The sequence below is a fragment of the Lactuca virosa genome, chromosome 2, assembly GCF_052849685.1.
Source record: "Lactuca virosa cultivar CGN04683 chromosome 2, Lactuca_virosa_CGN04683_v6, whole genome shotgun sequence".
In the NCBI taxonomy this organism is placed as follows: Eukaryota; Viridiplantae; Streptophyta; class Magnoliopsida; order Asterales; family Asteraceae; genus Lactuca; species Lactuca virosa.
Window position 1 is genome coordinate 172,198,271 of NC_136427.1, and position 15,631 is coordinate 172,213,901.

Genomic DNA, 15,631 nt, shown 5'->3' on the forward strand with positions numbered 1-15,631 from the left:
ACAGGCTTGATTCAAAGAAACTAACGAGAGTGTGGCTGCTTCATACATACAAAAATCGTGATTCCTTTAGAGCTCTTCCAAGTAATATTTTTATAACTTTTTATCACTCAATCATATATTCAATTTGTTTGTACGTCCAGTTTTAGGAGTTTTGCTTGTCACAAAACTAGTTGCTTCTTGTACCCAAGAAACATAGTTCCACAATGTTTGTCACTATTTTCATAGGGAAAACAATTGTTCTCAAATAGCAAAAACTACGTATTATGAACATGCTGGAAAAAATTGCACGCACCAGCTAGTTTTGGTTACAATTCTATCAACCATAGTTACAACAAGTGTAGGAATCCTGTTATGTTATAATGTGTTAATGTGTTAGAGCCCAAGAGATGTCATTATGAAGTACCGGCGAATTTTTATGTTTTATGATGAACTTATACATGTTAATTTGATAATTGTAGTTCTTTGTTCATTTTATATGCATTTATTGGGAAAGGAAAAAGTCATTTTTATAGAGTATTTTGATGCTTAACAATTTTCGAATGAAAATTGTTGATTATTTATAATTTTTGTGTTTAAAATTGAATGCTGGTTGTTCTTATGGGTTAAAACTGAAAAATCAATTCTATTATGGGTAAAAACTGAAAAGTAGGCTGCCATAATGGGTGAAGAACGAAAACATAATGCTATTATGGATTAAAAATGAAAATATGATACTATTGTGGGTGAAAAACAAAAATATGATGCTATTGTGGTTGAAAACGAAAATATGATGCTATTGTGAGTAAATAATGAAAATATGTTGCTATTGTGGGTGAAAAACAAAATTATGTTGCTATTGTGGGTTGAAAACGAAAGCATGTTGTCTTTTTGGGTTAAAAATGTAACTTTTCTGCAATTGTGGGTTAAAAATGTAACTTTTTTGCAATTGTGGGTTAAAAACGAAAACATGCTGTCTTTTTGGGTTAAAAATGTAACTTTTCTGTAATTGTGGGTAAAAAAGAAAGTATGGTGTCATTTTGGGTTAAAAATGTAACTTTTCTGCAACTGTGGGTTAAAAATGAAAGCATGTTGTCTTTTAGGTTAAAAATGTAACTTTTATGTAATTGTGGGTAAAAAAGAAAGTATGGTGTCATTTTGGGTTAAAAATGTAATTTTTTATGCAATTGTGGGTTAAAAATGAAAGTATGCTAATATTTTGTGAAAAATGGAACTATGATGCTATTTGGTGAAAATAAAATAAAGTATGATGGTTTTTCACATTGTTGACAATTTTGCCCTTGTCCTAAAAATGGCAAGAACAAACCTCAAGAACAAGCCTCGCGAACTTAATGATGGGGAAGTTTAATTCACATAAACAATACAACCAAAAGCGAAAAATCTCATTTGACAATTTTAATTAAAAATGATAAGTACATTTATATTTCGGATAAATATGAAAAGTGGGTTGTTACTTCAGCTCAATCAAAAAAAAAAATACTTATGTTTTATACATTTTCTATCAACGTGTACATTGTCTATTCATTGTACAACAGCACACACTTTTTCTAGAGTTCCTATAATTCTTCCAACACTTCATGTTTTCAGTCCATAGCAGAATGAAGGCAACACAAGTTGTTGATTTCCCATCACTGTACATCCATTCATCATTTTCTGGGATTGTTAGCAACTCATCAAAGGACATGCCTTGTTTTTCTGTCTCTTCAAGAATTCCATACAAATCCAAACCATGTTAAATATACCAATTTTCAAAAACTTTTCACATTATCAATGTACTTTTTACCTTTGTCTCTTCACGGACATCAGGATGAACATAAGCATATACCATCCGTCATGTAACACGTCCCCCGAGAATTTGGAATAGAGTTCATAGTAGAATAACGTAAGCCCAAATACAATGTTCTTGTATACGAAATACAGAATCTGCAGCAATACACGATCGATTTTTTGACTCAGATGAAACTGCTTCATATCATGCCTAAGCAAACTACAAGCAAATCTAACCCAAAAATTACAGTCAAGTATTTGGATACTCTAACTGGGTCAAGTTAATCCATCTCCGATTCGGGTCCACGGATGTGGAATTATGGGTCTGAACTAGTGCTTTCCTATCGCAAAGATTACCGAATTCATCCATCAAACAAATTGTTGTATGACCAGCAAATGAGCCAGTGACCCACTTCTCCAATGTTTCAAAGCCACCTCATCTTCCACGAATCTTTGAAACAGCTAAAAGATCACCAGAATGGACATCAACCAGATTGATAACGGTCATCCATGGCTTAGACATCTTCTCAAAAGCCTTGAAAACTGCATCCAGTGATTCCGGCATTTCATCGAGCACCTTATGTGCACTGTGCACATCGTATCCTCTTCCCCTGTAAGAAAGATGGAATTAGACATCCCCAATTATACATAATGATGATTTGGAGATACATTCTTAAACCAATCCATTATTTCAAACCAATTTAGAAATGATGTAAAGAGTAAAGACCCAGTTCACTGAATCAAGAAACTAATCAACTCAACTGATCAGACTATAAATTGAAGATGAATAGAAGAAATAATACATAAAGAATGGGAATTTGAAGATGGCAAAGTGTTTTATTAACCGAGAATATACCAAATTCCCCAAGTTTGTTGTCGATTTGCTGCGTTGTTGCGACGGAGTAGAGGCTGGGGGGCTGTCTGCCTCGTCTCGCCGGGCCTCAACATGCCTTGCATCGCAGGTGAGATAGTCGGCGAACAAGGGAAGGGCTTCAACTGTAAACAACGACGGGTGCCAAGATATGTGAATGTCAACGTTAGTGTTGGAAGAGACGAAGATGATGTGAAATCAGAAACATATTTTTGTGTTTGATGAAGTCTGTCGATTATGGAAATTGTTTTTTTTTTTTCAGAAAAATTAAACCAAGTGATAAAACTACGCAGTATTGAGGAATTGAGGAATGGTACCTAACCTTATATTATTCACTTTTCCATATATATATATATATATATATATATATATATATATATATATATATATATATATATATATATACTTGTTGTATTAAGAAAAAAAAAAGATAGATCCTAGGACCTACCTTGTGCATGACTGGCTACGCCGTGATATTACTCGATATATTATTATATCTTACATTTATATTTTATTCAAAGTTGATTTTCCTAAGGAGATTTGATTCAATTAAATATGAATAAAACTAAAATCTATATATTTTGATAACAATCTAATTCTTTTAGGGTCGGTCGCTACCAGAAAGTCTTTTGACTGAAGTTTACGTAGTGAACAAATCCCCACTTACCAACTAAAGAATGATGTACGACCGTGTCTACCAAATTATAGTAAATTAATTAGGAAAATGAATTATTGTACTTAGCCACATTTAGTTAGTCAAACTTTAAAGTTTAAACTACTCCATGTTTTTAAAATAGTAATAACGTATCTAAAGTTGACTCGATTATTTAAAAGTTCATACAAAGACATGAAAAAAACAATTCCCAACTCCTTTTGCATTGCTATAGTCTATACTTCAGAGGGTCAATTGTGACGCACATCGATTTGTTTCATTATTCTTATTTTTGAATTGTATTGAATATGTTTTAATTTTATTTGTAATATTGACATACAAACTTGTCTGATACCCATGTGGAAAATTGAAAACACAGTTGAAAATTGAATCCCACTGTCTGTATTTACATATAAATATAAATCTAGAAATACAAGAATCTTTGGCCTCAAAAAAAACCTACATATGATAACCCTCTTAATGATCTTCTAGCTCTCATTCTATACAACAAAAGCTAACCAAGTAACCATAAAGTAGTCGAGATTCCCCTTCATATACCACGGAAATAAATAAATAAAAAAGAAAAAAAATCCCAAAAGAAAAAAGGCGAATTTTTATCAACTTGAAATCAGTTTAGAGCATTGTGAACGCGTTCAAGAAGTCGAACAACTTTATTAACATTAATACTTGTTGAAAATGGAGGCTTTGTGAAAATATTATTATGAGTAGGGGATCGAGGTAATGCTGCTAGAACATCTTCTTGTTGGGTATTTGTAAGCTCTAAAAACTGTGACAGCATGTCACCATCCAGAATCTTTGCTACACCCGCCTGCCACCCAATTTTCATCATAAATTCTATGTATGTGTTTCAGCTCACAATCATTAATAAAATAACATATTTTGGAAAGTTTAAGGTTAATTGTTTTTTTTACCAGGCTTTGACGGCTGCGATACTCGTTATGATTGTTACCCAGGATAGGAGCCGTCAAAGCATGAACTGCGATTCTGGATTGTACTTCTTCTAGAAGCTCGTATTCCTCTCTTAAAAACATAAACAAAAAAGAAATTTGTTATTTAAAATTAGAATATTGATAATAATAATAATAAATTATAAATACCTTGATATAGGAACAAAGATAATTATGCTTCCTAACAAAGTGCTTGCGACAATACTACTATGTGATGATGAATCCATAATTGAACTTGCAATATTGCAATCCCCCCTCATTTCATCATCCGCCAAAAGTTTGTATGAAAATGAACCCTACAAAAAATAAAATGTAAATCCAAAAAAAAAAAATTTTTTTTTTTTTTAACAAGTTATATACCTTTCGGATGCTCATTGCGACCTCACCCATATAGAAGGAAGAACAAACCTTCAAGTTACATTCAGGACTTGCATTTTCTGCATATTACATTGGATATTAATACAAATATCAAAAAAAAATAACAAAATTAAAAATCAAGATTATTTATTTTAAAAAGGTTACCACTTGAATGATGGGAACATGATAAGACAGCAATGCTGCCCTTACGATCTGAAACAACAGCTGTATCAATATTCATAAGAAGACAATCAGCAACCAATCTCTGAACAGGATCACTGTACAATTGTTCCACCTTCTTGGCATCCTGTTACATATAAAATATAAACAAGTCTGTCTCATCACATTATTTATTAATAAAGAAAGTAAAATATTAAAGGAGTAAAGGACCTCATAATAAGCATAGAAAAGAATGCCATCACGGCAATCACCAACAGCAATAGTAGTAAAATGAGTGGTCAAAGTCATGATCATAAACCGTGTCTTTCCACCAGCCAATCTTTTCACCCTTAAACTGCTATCATTCTGAAAGCTGCATACATAAAACTAAACAACAACAAACAAACAAACAAATTACCATTTGTTGTAATTTACTCAAAAAGAAGAAGAAGAGGAAGAGACTTACAGAACTACCAGCAGAGGCTAAGAAATAGCAATCAAGATAAGGGCATAAAGCAAGAACAATGCCACGCATATTTGTTGCATAAGCTAATCTTAAATTCCATGCTTCGGTTTCTTCTAATTTGATTCCATCAGAACTATTATTATCAATATCATCAGGGCTGCTGCAAAGACTACTGCTTGAAAGTTCTCCTCCATACTCACAAAAAGGTGAACTTCTTTTTGAATAAAATGTCATTGATCCACTGTCTGAGTTTTGTTTGTGTTCAAGGCACAGGACTATCAATCTGCCTTTTGTACTGTAAACATTAAAAAAAAAAAAAAAAAAAAAAACAATTCAAAAATCACATAAATAACAAAACGGGTCCTTATGCTTTCTTATTTTTACTGTGTTTGGTCCAAACTTCAAACCTTTGTCAATTTTCGTTTGTATTTCAAGGTTTCATATCAATTCTAGTCCATGGAACCTTGAAATAAGAATGGAAGTTGATATGAAACCTTGAAATAAAGACAAAAATCAATATGAAACCTTGAAAGAAGTACCAAAAAATAATAAAGTTCCAGGGACCAAAACTGAAAAAAGTTTAAATTTTGGACTAAGCGAAGTAAAAAAAAAAAAAAAAAGCATAGGGACCATCTTTGTAATTTACTTAAGAGAAGAGTAAATGACAAGGATTGTCTTAGTGCTTTTCTGATTTGTACCACGTTTAGTCCAAATTTGTAATATTTATTTCAATTTCAGTCCTTATTTCAAGGTTTCATATTAATTTTGGACCATGGAACCTCGAAATAAAGACAAAAACCAATATGAACCATTGAAAATAAGGACCAAAACTGAAAAATACTCTGATTTTGGACTAAACTGAAAATAAACCACAAAGATCATTTTTGTAGTTTATTCAAGAGAAGAGTAAATTACAAAAACAGTCCCTGTGCTTTCTGATTTTTACCATAGTTGAGTCCAAAACTGAAACCTTGTTCATTTTGGTCCTATTTTTATAAATTTTGCCATATGCTTCATGGAACACTTTCAATAAGGACCAAAACTGAGAAAAGTTACACTTTGGGACTACATATGGTAAAAATCAGAAAGCACAGGGACTGTTTTCGTAATTTAGTCGAGAGTAGAGTATACTAACCTTTCGGCTTCACCAGTTGGCATTATGGCAGGGCCAGTGGAGAGACTAGTCCCCACCACCAACACCTGTTCACTTCCAGCTTTTAACAACTCCATACACTTCCCTGTTTCTCCAGGCTCAAGTTTAAAAGATGATGAAATCAAACCACTCAACGGGTCCACACAACAAATATCAGATGAACACGAATCATCACTCAAATCTGTCCTCAAAACCACCAACAATTTGCTTTCAGAATGATATAAAACCTTCCTTGGTGTCCCTCCAAGGTGAAACTTCTGCACATTCAGCCTCTTGCTATGCACCATTTCCAACTAAAACAAAAAAATGTTAAAACATAAAGATGCGAGGGTAATTTGGTAATTTGGTAATTTTGAAAAGTCTTACCAAATGGAGACTGTTATCTGAGACGAATAAGATCCCATTAGGGCATTCGCTTGAACATACAGGAGTTGCATGTGTGGAAGCTTGGAAGGAGATGGATGTGTATGAAAGACTGTGTCTTGCAGTTTGTAATAACCAAGGTCTATCACTGAGGGCGATGATGTCAGCATCAGGGAGATCATTCAATGGAACCAAGAAAGCAGGTGTGATTCCAATACGTCGGATTGAAATCAACTGAAGACAAACAGGGGTATATTCGTCTTTTGTCATCATTGAAGAACGTATAGGTGAGTTTGTAGAGACAGAAGGCCACTCAAACCTAAGCAGCATACCATTTCTAAGCCCTGAAAGTATATAAACTCGATCAACTTGTACAATGCGCACGTCTTGTGGTACAGAGCCACTTATAGTTGTCCCAATGCTGTTCACCAATGAAATTGATCCAATTGCAACAGCTTTTATACCTTCATCAGGTTTAAAAGATAGAACCTCTACAGAAGGCCTATGTGTGCCTATAACAAACGTATTCCCATTCCCATTTCCAATTCCAATTCCAATTTCAATTGGCTTTTGAGGAATGGAAATGCAAGACAATTCATATTCCAATCTGACATTTTGGATTTGATAGACTTCATATTGATGATGTGTCACATGTCTGACTCCAAGAACGAATAAATAACACGGATTTGAAGTTGCTACAATTACAAATTTACCCCCGATGGCTCCAAGGCTAATGTTCATGTTTTCAGGGGACCAAGATGTAAAATTTGGAGATGTGGAAGGGATGCCATCAGGGTGAGCAGTGGTTGTAGGTAAAGATAGGTGGACTGCATTACGGTGGATTTGAACTAAAACCCCATCATCAATAACACCACATGCTAATGTACAAACATCTGGTTGGAATCCAACTGAATCGGTTACATCTGTGAAACTAACGCCAACTGAAAGTACACGTGTCTCTTCTACAAAAGATAACACAAGGAAAGAGTGGAAAGAATCGGTTGATTTCATTTTAATTGTCCATGTACCTGTGATTCCTTGATAAACAGGGGCAGTTTTTAAAAGTTTTTCTAGACTGATTCCATTCCGGATTACCCTTAAAGATCCTTCAGGTGTGATTCCACAACAAGCAAACATTTGTTCATGTTTTTCATCATGGTAATCCACTAATGACATATCCAAGATTGGTGAAATGTTTTGAACAAGGCTTTTGTAGTGGAGCTTTCCTTCTTCAAATTTCAAAACCATCCCATCTCCCATTTCAGCAAGTGCTGTTAAAAAGTCACCTTCAACCCATAAAAGCTCTTTGAAAGGTGAACCTTTGTAGAGACAATCAGAGAGGTTGACTTTGACTTTTTGACCATTGGAATCCGAAGTGAGTTCAATTACAAAAAGCTCGCCTGTATCCACACAAAAGATCATTCTTGGGTTTTCTACATTTGGTTCCCAGGTCCATGAGATAACTCTGTTGGATGTTGACTTTGATGAATAGTTATCATCATCTATATTCATGGGGTCATCTTCTTTAATTATGTCTTTTAGCTCCAAAAGAGCAGATGCAGCAACATTGCAGATGTTACCTTCTTCATCAACATCATTTGTTCTATATGATTCATCTATAAAATTGTGCTCGTCTATCACTGAGGGTAAAAAGTTTAGGCTTGTTCTGTATACACATAAAGGGTTGTGTGCATCTCTAAAATCCATCAAAAGAACATCACTAACTCTAAAAAGAAATGCAAATCCATAAGAATGGGGAACTTCAACTATATCATGTGCCAGTGGTCCAAGCTCAGCATACTGAGAAAGTACATGGACAAATTTGTCCCTAGTATTCCACTCTAATAACAAAACCTCATTCAGTAGTGACCCCTTTCTGCAAAAGTAAAAGCAAACTTACCTAAATGGATAAATCCCCAGTATGATTTAACCAATAAGGAATTAATTAATTATCATACCTATTTAAAAGAATGGCTAACACAGGGTTGTGCTCCTTACTCGGTTGACTTTGACTCAAATCTTTTGAGATGAAGCACATGCTCCATATAGTACCATGTATACCAGGAACTCCAATGCTTGTACTTGTATTCATTTCAGTGTCAGAAGGAAAAAATATTTTCTGCAAGTAAAAGAAAAAAAAAGGGTATCTTAAATCTTGAATCTTGCTCAATCAGTATGTTTACAATCTTAAGAACCCAATATAATGATAGAAGAAGTTAACCTTATCGATGATGTCAGCATCACTGGAACTAGAAACTGAGAACAAAGCCAAACGATCCTCATATGCACTTGTAGCAATGAAACAGCCACTGAAAAATGAGAATTAAAACAGTTACATATGCTGGAAACTCCATATATTAGTCAACTGTAAACAAATTCAACCATAATAGAAACTTACTTGGAATCAACAGTCAACATTCTTCCAACATGATGCCTTAGGTTTCCAGGTGAGCTGGATAGTTGAATTTGTGTTAAAGGATAGAACCTAAGCAAGTGGAGTGTACAGAAAGACAGTATTACAAAACAAAGTATAGAGCAATTAAATGAGAAATAAGACCTATCTTTTTGTGATCATTGTATGTATGCAAGAACAAGAAAAGAAACCTGTGCATTTCATTTGAGAATGTGAGAACTGAGAGCTTTCCAGAATCTGAAGTAACAAGCAATAGGTCTTTTCCTTGTACCTTCAACAACATACAATCAAACAAGATTTTAACAAGCAAATGCAATAGGTCTTTTCCAGAACACAAAAAAGATTTTAGAAATCAAATGATGTGAAAGTACCTGTGGGCTTGCTCTATGAAAACTCTTATTCCAGGGAAGAACAGCAACATCTTTAATTGTTCCAAACACAGGCTGCTCACATATGGACTGGAGGACTCCATAATCATCGATTACAACCAACTCTAAGGATGTTTCCTACGCCAATAAGATGGGTGAAAACGTTACAGATTAAAATACCTGATTATACATCATTTACAAGCAACTGAAAGCACTTTTCTATTGCATATGCAGTATGATGTCGAAGTTCGAATCACTTCCAATAAGGCTTTGGGACAATTTACTGTTTTATATTCTAGAAATTGGGCATAATATCTGCATAGAAACCGTTATATAACATGAAATTGAGTTGAATTTTGCAAAGGAAAGCAAAATAAAACCTTGCCGAAAACGATGTCTTTAGAGGAAGGGGATCGGATGTGACCGTAGACGACTTGAAGGACAACGCTTCCTTTAAGAACACATTTAGCGAGGTAGTGAGGGCCACCGCGGGGCAACGGTGATCTTGAGTTGTTCCGACTCGCCGACGATGATTCCTCCTCTGAAACCGCCATAACCACACGTCGACGGAGAGGAATTAGTTAGGGTTGCTTATTAAAATTATGAATTCACGAGAGAATTGAAAACCCAGATGAGTTATATATGCAATAATAATGCATCTGCAGTATCTGTCTCTAATTGTTTGTGATGGGTTCGTTGCTGATAGATTGGGACACGAGCAGTGGTTTTGGAGAAACGAAACGAGGAACAAGGCAACAGGCGTAGTGTCATGTAGCCCCCATAGGCCATATGCCACATGCCATATGGAAATCGACTGCTAAATTGAGTTATTAATGTTGGTTTATTTGATAAGGATGACACATGAATCGGATTAGAATGGAAAGTGATGAAATATACTTTTATTTTTTATTTTTATTTTAGGTTGATGATTCTTAAACGTAACATAGTTAATATTCATCTAGTATTAAACGATGTATTCTTTTCGCTTTACATAAAATGAAAATTCATTTTAGGTTTCCACTTGTAAAATACATTTATACCATTGTATAAAACTAATATGTACAACAAGTTATAACATTATTTTAGTGTCACCTCACATATCACATCATCTTTAATTTTATAACACCAATTGAAAAAATGATCAATATGTTATATAAGAGCATCTCAAATGCTAACTTTTTTTATAACTTACTATTCATTTTTTTAAGGGAAAATATCGGGTATAGACATTTTCTAGGGTTGAATTCCAAAATATAGACAAAAAATTGGATTTCCGAATATAGATATGGATTCCGCGGAGATAGCTCCGAGAAGCTTCGCAGAATCTACTGTAGCTCTGCAGAATGGCAAAATCATAAATAAAAGAGGGTAATAAAAAATAAAATTAAAATTAAAAAAATAAAAAATAAAAAATAAAAACTCAAGATCTATTCCACGGAGCTACCTCCGAGGAATGAATTCATTCCGCGGAGGTAGCTCCGAGGAACGGATCAAAAAAAAATTCACATCAATTCTTCGAGGTTTATATCAATTCCCCAACTAATTATTTTCAAGAAAAGATTATGATAGTATGAATTTTTCTTAACAATGTTTGGAATGAATGTGAGGTGGAAAAAAAATTGGTCTTTTAATTGGAGATCTTTACATAAAAGAATATCATTGGAGGTAATTTTTTTTTTCTGAAGATCCATTCCTCAAAGCTACCTCCGCGGAATGAGTTCATTACTCGGAGGTAGCTCTTCGGAATGGATCTTGAGTTTTTTTTTTAATACCCTGATTTATTTACGATTTTGCCATTCCACTGAGCTACAATGGATTCCGCGGAGCTCCTCGGAGCTACCTCCGCGGAATCCATGTCTATACCCGGAAATCCAATTTTTTGTGTCTATATTTTGGAATTCAACCCCAAAACATGTTTATACCCGGTATTTTCCCTTTTTTTAAATAAGCACTTATTGTCATTGGAGTCTTCAACTTATTTGTTTTTTCTTTTGACCACTCAATATATATTGAGAGGTCAATATACTTCTATTTTTTATCACTTATCACCTTCATACTTTAGTTATATTTCACTTTACCCATTTAAATATGTTTTAGTTTTAAATATTTTTTTATTTTTATACTAAATAATTATTTCTATTAAATATTTAATGACATTTCATTTATACAATATAAAATTATAATTATTATATAACTTTTTTCAATCTTTTTTATAAATATTTTGTAATAGTTTTTTCATATTAATTTTTTTGAACGGAATTTTGTAAAATATTTCTTTTGAAACACGTATTTTAATATTTTTAATAAATTAAAAATATGATGTGTGTTTAAAAAACAAACAATTAAATAATGGGGGGTTTTATAGAACATTTTAGATAGATATGGGTAAATTAGTTAACTTTTTATTAAAAAAAAATAATTAAAAAAAAAGGAAGAGTCTAACCATTGGAGAGGTTATTTAATGAGATGTTAAGTTTTTGGAATGATGATGTGGCAATAGTTTTAACTCTTAGTATAGCTTAATCATTGGAGATCCTCTAACACCCACTAATTTTCATATCAATGTTTCTTTTTCTTTTTTTTCGATTTATTTATTTTTAGTATTTATAAAAACAAATGTAATTTAATAAAACATGTTATTTAAATAAAACCTAGTTTTTTAATTAAGCAAACATTTAAAAACTAAAAAAAACATTACAAGAAAAACATACAATAGTCCTAATTTAAAACGATAATTCTAGCCCAAATAAGTCTTCCGAATCTTCTCTTTCGTAAGCACTTCCAATGCTTGCTCGCGAAGCTCTCTTGAAACACCCCAAAAATTTGAATGTAAAATTTTCATTTTAATATAATGAAAACACTCATTTATCCTTTATTCAAACATTTAAAATATTTCAGAATAAAACAATTATCAAAGTAAAATCCCAAAATCACGAGTTGCGGAAAACACGGGTGTATGCGCTGCGATCAAGTCGGGTCATTCTCTTTCGAACTGAAAGTACCTGAAACCATAAACCACAAAATATAAGCACAAAGCTTAGTGAGTTCCCCAAATACCACATACCATACATAACATATGAGCCATACATATCAAACATACAATAGAAGGTGCTATGTGTCAACCATAGTCTTGTCATTATGTCACGAGCTGTATCATGGTTTTTCCTTGCCAGGCCGGGCACCAAAACCCTGGGTATTACAGACAAGTGCCAGGAGCCACCTCCTGGTCTTCCATGCAATAATCACAAAGACAACTAGCATACAATCTACAACTACTTATCTACTTAACTACCAAAGTCCAAACTCTAGTCTTGCATACGGATTTGCCAGGAGCCACCTCCTGGTCTTTCATACAAATGCCAAGGGCCACCCCCTGGTCTTCCTATAATACATAAACCAAATGGTTCGGCATTGGTGTCTTCGACCCAAAGTATAGTGAGGAGACTCACCTCGAAAGCCGAACTGTAACACCTGTTCCAGGTATTAATTAAGTTATCTATTTTTTTAGGGTTTTGTGCATGGACTCGGCAAGTTGGAAGCTCCAACTCATCGAGTAGAGATTATTCATGTGGACGCGGGACTTAGAACCTACTCGACGAGTCGGAAGGCCCCGACTCGACGAGTAGGCGATGTAGAGGGAAAACCTAATTTTTAGGGGTTTGTACCCTATTTAAAGAACTTATGGCTCATTTGTATCCTCCTTCATAGTTCTTACAGTCCAGAAAGAAACCCTAGCCGCATTTTGGTGCTTCCTTGAGTGTGTGTGAGCCTTGGAGAGTGGAACTTGTGCTTTTGAGAAGGAAACTTGAAGGTTGAGGAGATTGAAGAGACGAGAAAGCTTTGGATCCGACATCTACTTGTTGTTAGCATCCATTTAGAGTTAAAAAGTTGCTAACTTGATCTCTATTTACTTAGATCTCATTTTATGGAAGAATTTGGTCATTTTTGGTGCAAAATGGGGTCATACTCGGATTTGGACTTATCACAAGGATATGGTTCCAGATCTGGACATCTCTAGGTCCTCAATGACATAAAGTTGCTCACTTTATCCAGCTTAGGCCCTTTCCATGCACTAAAACCTTGTAGGAAGCTCAGTTTTGATGTTATAGTCGTGGGAGGCCTTGCATGCACGTAAAGTTTGCAACTTTACGTGGTATCTGCACTAGGGGAGGTTGGATCTGAAGTTTGGGACCTTAGATCCCACTGGAAAGGACTGAACATAGAATGACTGAAGGAACTCGTCGAGTCCATTAGTCGACTCGACGAGTCAGGGTAGGGTTTACCCGTTTTCGAGTTTCTGAATGAGCATAGTGAAGGATCATAGTGTTGGTCTGAATGAACTTTTGGTTTTCTGGACATTGGATGAACTCGACGAGTCACTTAGGTGACTCGAAGAGTTGACTCGGGATTCAGTGGAATGGACTCGGGAGGAACTCGACGAGTTGCTGGATGCACTTGGCGAGATGAGGTCAACATGGACTGTTGACCTTGACCGTTGACCTTGACTTTGACCAGGGTTGACTTTGAGGGTATTTATGGTATTTCGGGATTGTGACAAGTTAATCACATGATGATTATAGGCAATTGAGTTGGAGCAGTGTGTGGGATTTATCCGATCTTAGCTTGTCAGTTCAGCATTCAAGAGGTGAGTCTTCTCACCATACCAATGGGTCTAAGGCATCAAGGCCAGCCCATTTTATGATATGTGGATTATTGATTGATTATGCGTTATGTTAGTATGACATTTGCATGGAAGACCCCGGGGGGTTCCCTTGGCAGTAGACTGAGACCACGTGGGGGTTCCCGTGGCATTTGGTATAACACCTTGGAGGGTTTCCATGGCATCCTAGTATATTTGCATGTTTAGTTTGTATGATATTTGCTTGTTAGTGAAGACCATGTGGGGGTTCCCATGGCAGGAAGACCATGTGGGGGTTCCTATGGCAGGTAGTTAAGACCACGTGGGGGTTCCAGTGGCACTAGGCGTAAGACCCTGGAGGGTTTCCATGGCTTCCTTATATGTAGTATGCATGGCTTATGTGATATATGTAGCTTTTATAGCTAATATGATATGTGTTATGTGGATTGTGTGTGGGGTATGCTATGGGGGACTCACTAAGCATTAGCTTACAGTTTGTGGATTTGTTTCAGGTACATCTGAGCCCAAGGGCAAGGGCAAGGCTTGATGGCGCGACATGCACTCTCTCTCAGTCGTTTTTATGGGACACTCTGATGATTTGAAATGAAATTGTATTTGATATGAATTTTGAAAACAATTGTATTTGGGATTTCATGGTTTGTGGAAAGTATTTTGGTTAATCAAAAATGAAAATTTTCTTTTGAAAATTGGGTCGTTACACGAACCCCCGAATAAATCTCTAACTGCAGATCCGCTAGAATCCCCGCGCTAACATACATGAATAACATTCAATTAACATTTGGTTTCCAATTCAAATCCAATAATCCATACATGGGGTAAAAAGACCATTTTACCCCTCACCTAGTTTGGTCCAAGACTAAGGCCCAAAATCACAATCAAAAAGGCCCACAGACCAAATAATCATCCAAAGCCCACTTATGGCCCAATTTTACAAATTGGGCCCAAACCCTTACATGGGTCTTACCCTAAAGCCCAATAACTCTTACTAGTCCAAAACACTTGTTCTCAGTTGGCCCAACAATGCCCCAAGCAACCAAGCCCAAAAAATAGCTCAAACCCGAAATGACACCACAAAGCCCAATAAGGCCTAATTATCCAAATTGGGCCCACACCAATCATGGGCCTAACCTGAGAAGGCCTATTATCCAAAAAGGCTCAAAATAACCAATGGTCAACCCTGGTCAAACTTCTCGTCAATGATTTATGGACAACGAGTCAACAAAACAAGAAAAGTCCAACAGGTCGAGTACGCCCCGCGTACTCAGGTGGTACGCCCCGCGTACTCAACTGGTACACCCCGCATACTCAGCTGGTACGCCCAGCGTACACCCTTTGGGGCCAGTATGCGCAATGTACCAGATGGTACGCCCAACGTACTCCCTTGAACCCTATTCCTCTCCAATTAGCATTTAACTACTTAAGTCCTTGCTCCAAACT

The 15,631-nt window shown here is 35.4% G+C and overlaps 1 protein-coding gene and 1 long non-coding RNA gene across 2 annotated transcripts; both read right to left on the minus strand.

Moving 5' to 3' along the window:
• Window positions 1-1,429: 1,429 nt before the first annotated feature.
• On the minus strand, window positions 1,430-2,946 carry LOC145159742 (uncharacterized). Its single transcript, XR_013737893.1, has 2 exons — window positions 2,621-2,946; window positions 1,430-2,375 (listed from the first exon to the last, which is right to left on the minus strand). It is a non-coding gene; the product is annotated as an uncharacterized LOC145159742 (long non-coding RNA).
• A 720-nt stretch (window positions 2,947-3,666) lies between these two features.
• LOC145159743 (Cleavage and polyadenylation specificity factor (CPSF) A subunit protein) lies at window positions 3,667-10,351 on the minus strand. Its single transcript, XM_079078782.1, has 15 exons — window positions 9,915-10,351; window positions 9,538-9,672; window positions 9,358-9,437; window positions 9,152-9,238; window positions 8,975-9,062; window positions 8,712-8,872; window positions 6,757-8,629; window positions 6,373-6,683; window positions 5,238-5,532; window positions 5,003-5,158; window positions 4,778-4,919; window positions 4,616-4,692; window positions 4,406-4,551; window positions 4,220-4,328; window positions 3,667-4,116 (listed from the first exon to the last, which is right to left on the minus strand). Exons 1-15 carry the CDS (start codon window positions 10,086-10,088, stop codon window positions 3,916-3,918), a joined length of 4,035 nt encoding a protein of 1,344 aa, XP_078934908.1. The 5' UTR covers window positions 10,089-10,351; the 3' UTR covers window positions 3,667-3,915.
• Window positions 10,352-15,631: the final 5,280 nt, after the last annotated feature.

Bases quoted from the DNA above. Each gene is read 5' to 3' on its own strand.
- LOC145159743 (XM_079078782.1), bottom strand. From the start codon at position 10,088: ATGGCGGTTTCAGAGGAGGAATCATCGTCGGCGAGTCGGAACAACTCA. The intron at 8,873-8,974 runs GTTAACTTCTTC...TTTTACTTGCAG, and splicing joins ATGCTGACATCATCGATAAG to AAAATATTTTTTCCTTCTGA. The intron at 8,630-8,711 runs GTATGATAATTA...TTACTTTTGCAG, and splicing joins TTAGCCATTCTTTTAAATAG to AAAGGGGTCACTACTGAATG.